Below are 6,726 nucleotides of genomic sequence, written 5' to 3'. Positions count from 1 at the left end.
GAGGAGCTCGGCGGCCTACCCTCCAACCCCCCTAAGCGCGGGGGCGTGACTTCGAGCCGCAGCCCAGGCCGCCCACCCCATCCAGGGAGGAGAAGGGCACGCCTCCCCTGCAGTCCGACGTCTTTGCTCGGAGCTTTGTCCCCCGAGTCCTGCCCCGGCGTCCGGGCGGCTGGGCGTTTGTCCGCGGCACCCAGGCGTCCCGGCGCCCGCCAGCCGCTCACACGGTACTCTCCAGCATCCACTCGGTGCTGGTAAAGGCCAGGCGCGCCCTGGCGGCGCCCAGCCCCAGGTCTCCGTCCTCCCCGGCCGCGCCCCCTCCGGCCCCGTCCAGGTGCGGCGTGGACCGGTGGCGCTTTGTCCGCCGGGCGCGGCGCGGGTAACTGTGGCTCTGGAAGAGCGCCCCGTAGTCCCCGTCAAACGAATAGCGCTGCTGCGGTCTCGGCCGGGCCGGGGCTCCCCCAGGAACCAGAGCTAAAGTGGGGGGCGCCGAAGCCAGCGGTCCCAGGGCCCCAGAACGGCTCCTCCGAGGGCCAGCCGCGGCCCAGGACTCCTCCCCGGAGGTTTCCTCGGACGGCAGCAGGCACAGCGAGGTGGCTGAGCCGCCCAGGGAGCGTCCAAGGACCGCCTCCGGTTCCGCGGAAGCCGTGTCGGCCGCCACGGCCTTTGCCTCGACGGCCACCGCCGCAGCCGGAGCTGGCACCTCGCGCAGCGCCTCGTAGCGGTCTTGCGCCGGCGGGGGCGGGGCTTGCGTTGCGCCTGCGCCTGCGCCGTTGGTCTGAGAGCACACGTGGCTGACCCGCGGAGGCGACCTGGAGGTGCCCTTGACTCGGCGGCCATCCCCATCGCCGTAGACCTTGTAGCGGATCATGAGCAGAACTATGAAAACGAGGACGGAGGCGACAATGACACCCCCGATGGCGATGATCATGGTGCCGCCCAAGAAATGGGCCCTCAGTGGGCGGCAGGGCGCGGGATCCCCCGCCGTGGTAAACTGCACGCAGCCCACCACTCGGGTGGCGGGCAGCGCCGTGGCCCCATCGTCGTAGACGGCCAGCACGCACAGGTCGTAGGTGCGGCCCGCTGCCAGATCATTCACCAGGAAGGTCTGGCTGGTGGATGGGATCATCCTGCGGGAGGGGGCGGGATCAGCGCGGGGTTAGCTCCACTCTGAACCGCGATGCTTCAGTTGCACGTCCCACCCGGGGGGACCAAACGATACATCCCTACCAGTGTCTCACCCTCTACTGGGACAACAGCAGCCATTCAAGCAACAAATTCTCACCCTCTCAGGGCCTTTGATACAGCCCATGCCCCTTATCTGCATGCCCCTCCCTCAGACCCACCCCCTGTCCGTGGCTCATCACCTACTAGGATAATTTTAGCCATTCATCTACCCCCATCTACATATCCTGGCCCCTGCCAGGGAGGAATGCTACAGTTTTTATGCCCTGCCCTCAAGGGGCATGCTCCCTAGCAGTGTCTCATTCCTACTAGGACAAATGCCATTCAAGCGTTCTTATCTACATACTCCCACCTTTAAGGGGATGGATGCTACAGGCCACGCCCCCTTACCTGCATGCCCCACCCTCACTCAAGTGGACAGTGAGGTCACCTCACACCCCGTGTTACTCCTACTGGGGCAATGGGTGCTCTTCTAGTTCCTCTCTTCTACACATTCTTGTCCTTTCGGGGAAACCATGATACAGACCACTCTCCCTCATCTGTACATCCTTGGGTATACACATCTCATAGCTGCATCTATTTTCTGGGACAATTTCCAAGCCCCTCAACTCCATATTTCCACCTACTAAGGGGCCAGGGCTAAAGGCCACTTCCCTTCTGATTGACAGGTGCCTTCCAAGCCACACCCCACAACGGTCCACTGGAGATGGTTCCCCTACTGTGCCTAGGACCATGTCTACTCTTTGCATGTCCCGCACGTGTCCAGGTAATAAAGGCAACCACTCTGTGCATGCCCTGCCCCTATACTGCCTGAAGTCACTAAAGCCTGCCCCCCGGTAAGTTTCATCCATAATTGGGGCAAATGTAGCCAAGAAAGCATGCTCCTTTCTTGCTATGGGCCCCTGCCCTCAAATGAGCAGCAGTGTAGAGAAGTGGTTAAGCTGACAAAGTCTGAGAGCCACGATGCCAGGGTTTGAGTTTTCTTCTGCTCCTTGCTAGCTCTGTGACCTCAGGCAAGTTTCTTAACCTCTCTGTGTCTCATTTCCCCCAAATGGGGGTATTAACAATTCCTCCTCCATAGAGATGGCGTGAAGTATGATGAGTTAACATAGCCAAAGGCTGGCACTTAATAATTTCACTAACAGCTTGCGTCCCACACGATGCTGGCCAGTAACCCTTGCTGTGGCTCACACTCTCCTGCCAGCTGTGCTCCTCCGCATCTACAAGGCCATTCCCACTAGGCCTTGCCCCTCTTCTGTTGGCACACCCCTTTCATGTCCAGCCTCGGCTAACCTGGGACTGCCACATCCACATAGATTTGCATGCACTCAATCTCGCAAGCTCTCCTCTCCCACAAAGCTCTTAGTGGGTCACCAGAGACAAGAACCGCCTCTTCATCTGCGTGGGGACTATGCTGCAGGAGCGCCACCTCCTCTAAAGGCCATGCCCCCATCTCCACAGGCCACCTTCTGGTCCTGAAACCCACCTCAGTTCCTCCACCTCCAGAAGGTTCCACCACCACCAAGAGCCATCCTCCCACCGAAAGACTTCAGGTAAGGCCCTCACCACCTCATAAAGGCCAACCACCTCTCTGACTCTCCCCCTGCCTGCCATTTCACAGACCAGTGCCCCCCCCACCCCATCCAACCTTGGGCCCCTGGCTCTAAGTCTTCCTCTTCCTCTCATCATCCCTTCTCAAAAAGCCTTGGATTCTTTTTGCTCCTTCCCCCAAAATAACCAGTTGCTAGGGACTCCCCCCTTTCCAAGGACAGAGGCTGGCTCCTTAAGAAAGCTTGAGCCCATGTGTCTCTAATTGGCTGTAAGACCCAAGCAAGCAGCAGAGCAGGCTTCTGGTTGGTTGTCACCTCCGCCCATGGCGGCAGTGAGGAAGTTAACCCCTGCAGTGCTGTAGCACAGGGGCCTGCAATGGGGGACGGAGGATAGGAACTGTGGCCCTACAGGGAATGGAAGAGTCCCAGGGTCTGTTGCCCAGCTGGAGACAGAGGGCCACCAACGTCGGCATACATGCAGGGTCTGGGGACCTGTAAACCTCCCTCCACTCCATCATGTAGTGACCATGGGTTAGAGAGAGAAGGAAAAGAGAAAGAGAGAGGTGGAGAATCACAGAAACCAAGAGCTGTTTACAGAAATGTATTATCCATCTCCCCTAATCCCTGCCTGGCAAACAGTAGGTGCTCGATAAACATGTGTTCAGTGTAAAAAGGGCAGAATTAGGTGTTAGAAGGGTAAGAACTGGAATCCTGGCTCTGCCTCTTTCTGTGTGACCTTGAGCAAGTGACTTCCCCCAACTGAGCCTCACTTTCCCCTGTCTGTAAAATGGGAGGGGGATCATGGCTGCCTCACAGCGGAGTTGGGAAGGTCGAATGGAGTAGAATCCTTGGTAGCACGTTATAAAAGTTTTTGTTTTGTTCATTTGTTTGCCCTAATGTTTGTAAGACTGGACCAGTGTTTGATCCATCTCGGTAGGCCCGGGCCCAGCATGGAAACTGGCATGCAGTAGGCATTTATTCAGTGTTTGGTGACCAGATTCAAAAAGAGAGGAAAATGAGGATGACAGAGACAAGAAAAAAGGGAGGCATCTACTCATTCAACCAACAATGGGAAAATGCCTACTGTGTGCCAGGACCGTGGCCAAGAGAACGCTGGGCAAGGTGAAGATGGAGCCCAAGAGGCAGACATCTCAGTGCAGGTCTGAGCACCCCCAAGATCTGAGGTTGCCCACGGGTGGGGAAATGGCTCCACCCGCTCTGGCGCCCCCAAGTGAAGTCAAACACAGGATTAAGCATTCAGTGGGCACTCTACAGTGTGTCCAAGGGAGGCAGAGCCAGGATGAAGGAGAGACGTCCACAGAGTCCACAACCACCTATCAAACTCTCCCACTGTGTGCCAGGTCTGTGGCTGTGAGCCACAGTCAAAAACTACCCAGCTGGAGAGGCAACGCAAGGCCAAGGCTGTTAATTCATCGTGTACGGCCTCCTCCCTCTGGGCTGTGAGCTCCCTGAGGGCAGGGACTGCTCTCTTGGTCTCCCTGTGTCCCCTGCACCCAGCTCAGGGCCTAGCAGAGAGCCGGGGCTTAGTGCCTCATGAGGGCAGGAGGGAGAGAAGGTACAGACAGACAGAGACATGGCGAGAACAAGAGAAAAACAGATGATGGGGGAAAGTAACTCTTTAACATCTGTCTACACCATACGTGTCTGTCCTCACCGGGGCGATGGCTTCTAACCCAGTGGATGGTGGAAATAATTTGTATTTATATCTTTTTCTCATACTTTTCTGTTTCTATAATGTACCCAATGTATTGATACAGTAGCACTGGTATATAATTTCCAAATATGAATGTAACTGTAAATATATATGTGTGAGTATACTTCATGCTCTAGAATGTTTAACTGACAAGGTAGACAATCGGACACCTTTGGCGAGCAGTGACGTAGACCACGAGCCCCACGAGAGCAGGGATCATGCTGGGCGCACTCAGTTATAACTCCAGTGCCCAGCCCCGGTCTGGCTCATGTGGGTGCGAAACGAAGATATGCAAAATGTGTGAAACACAAAGACAGTGAGACAGAAAGAGAGAGAGAAGGAAATATGGCAAATGAGAGCCGGAGACCACTCTACGTACCCACCTAGAACCCCAGCTGAGCAAGAAGGCCTAGTGAGCCGGCAGATGGGAGGGAGGGCCCCTGGGGTGGGAGGAGGTCCTGGGACTGCAGCACCCACCTGTAGACAAGGGAGTCATCCGCGGAGCTGTTGTACTGGACCTGGTACATGCGGATGCCAGGCACGGGCCTCTGGGCTGGCCAGCGGATGAGCACGGAGCTGGAGGTGAGCTCGGCAGCCACAAGCCGGCGCTCAGCCCCAGATTCATTGGCACCAGGTCGGCCAGGTGTGGCGATGTCCGAGGAGCCAGGCTCGGTGAGAGGTGGTGGGGCGGCCGGCGGGGGCGCCATCAGAGGCAGAGGCACCACGCACACCTCCACCGGTGCCGTGGCTTCCCCGGCGGCGTTGGAGGCTATGCAAGTGAACGTGCCACTGTCCCGCAAGGTGGTGATGGTTACATCCAGTGTCCCATCCCCCCGGACCCGGGTCCGGCTCGAGTTCCCCAGCAACCGCCCATCAGGTGCCACCCAATGCACTACCGGCTCAGGGTCACCCACAGCGCGGCACCGCAGGCTGACCGCCTGGCCCTCCACCACCAGGGCCCGGCCGCCTGCCTGCCGAGTGATCAACGGAGGTTCACACAGGAACTCCTCCTCGGGGATGGACCAGAAGTAGCGGTCAGTGAGGTGCTCAGGGGTGGCGCACGTCTCCAGGTCATCCTCCCTCGTCAGCCGCCGCAGCCAGAGCAGCTCGCAGTTGCAGTGCAGGGGGTTGCCGCCGAAGCTGACCGTGAGCGGCGTGGGTGGCTTTGGCCCGGGGCCTTGGGACCTCAGGAAGAGCCCGTCAGGGGGCAGTTTATGCAGGCGGTTGGAGGTCATGTCCAGGCGAACCAGTTTGTGAAGCTGCACGAAGGTACCTTCGGCGATGTGGTCGATCAGGTTGTGGTCCAGCGTGAGGGTGTTCAGGTTCACCATCTGGCCTACGGCCTCCCACGGCAGGGCCTCCAAGTTGTTGTAGGACAGATCCAGGTCCTCCACGGTGGAGAGAAAGGCGTCGAAGGCGGCCGACTCCACCCGGCGGATCTGGTTATTGCCGAGGATCAGGTGGCGGAGGTTGCCCAAGCCGCGGAGCTGGTCGCCCCGGACCTCCGCCAAGCGGTTGCTGTCGAGGTGCAGGGCGCGGAGGGCGCGGAGGTCTGCAAAGGCGCCGGCCGCCACCTGGCCGATGGTGTTCCGGGAGAGGGTGAGGTGCACCAGGCTGGTCATGTTGGCGAAGTCTCGGCGGCGGACGGCCGCGATGAAGTTGTCGGTGAGCCGCAGCTCCACCACGCGCCGGTCGATGGCCGGAGGCACAAAGAGCAAGCCGGTCTTGGCGCACAGCATGGTCAGCGTGGGCGCCACGTTCTGGCAGATGCAGCGGCCGGGGCAGGGCTGGCCTCGAGATGCCCCCGCCCAGAGAAGCAGCAGAAAGGGCAGGGCAGCAGGCGGCAGCGAGAGGAGCGCCGAGGAGAAGGGGCCTGGAGCCATGGTGCAGGGGGAAGACGGGAGGAGTGGGAGGTGAGATCTGCAAGGAAGGAGAAGGGTCACCCAGGCGTAGGGCTTGACCGCCAGCCTGGCCACCCTGGGATTTCCTGCTAGGAGTCCGACCCAGATCCCTCCCTTCCTGACAAGCGGGTCCTTTAGAACAGTGACAAGACTGATCATCAGCTGGCATGCACTTGTTAATAGATAACAGTATTTCCATTGCTGCTTGGTAAATTACCACTGCCCCACCTCTGAGTGTCCTACCCACCTCTGCCCTTCTTCTAGGAGCTCCCAGACCTCTTATAATCTCACAACCAGAGGGATGTCATCTGGCCCAGCCTGTGTCTTCCACTACCCATGATATATTTTGAAAAATCACAGCTGACTAGGGCTTAAAGTC

At 58.8% G+C, this 6,726-nt stretch overlaps 1 protein-coding gene across 1 annotated transcript; it reads right to left on the bottom strand.

Annotated features, from left to right (window-relative positions):
* Nucleotides 1–217: 217 nt before the first annotated feature.
* Nucleotides 218–6,344, bottom strand: LRFN1 (leucine rich repeat and fibronectin type III domain containing 1; the record flags this gene model as incomplete). The annotated part of the gene is made up of 2 exons (XM_082676856.1): nt 4,924–6,344; nt 218–1,127 (listed from the first exon to the last, which is right to left on the bottom strand). The coding sequence occupies exons 1-2, from the start codon at nt 6,327–6,329 to the stop codon at nt 218–220; spliced, it is 2,316 nt and encodes a 771-aa protein (XP_082532982.1). The 5' UTR covers nt 6,330–6,344.
* Nucleotides 6,345–6,726: the final 382 nt, after the last annotated feature.

This window comes from Grampus griseus (assembly GCF_964374135.1).
Source record: "Grampus griseus genome assembly, chromosome: 19".
Lineage (NCBI taxonomy): Eukaryota > Metazoa > Chordata > Mammalia > Artiodactyla > Delphinidae > Grampus > Grampus griseus.
This window is presented reverse-complemented; position numbering and strand designations above follow the sequence as displayed.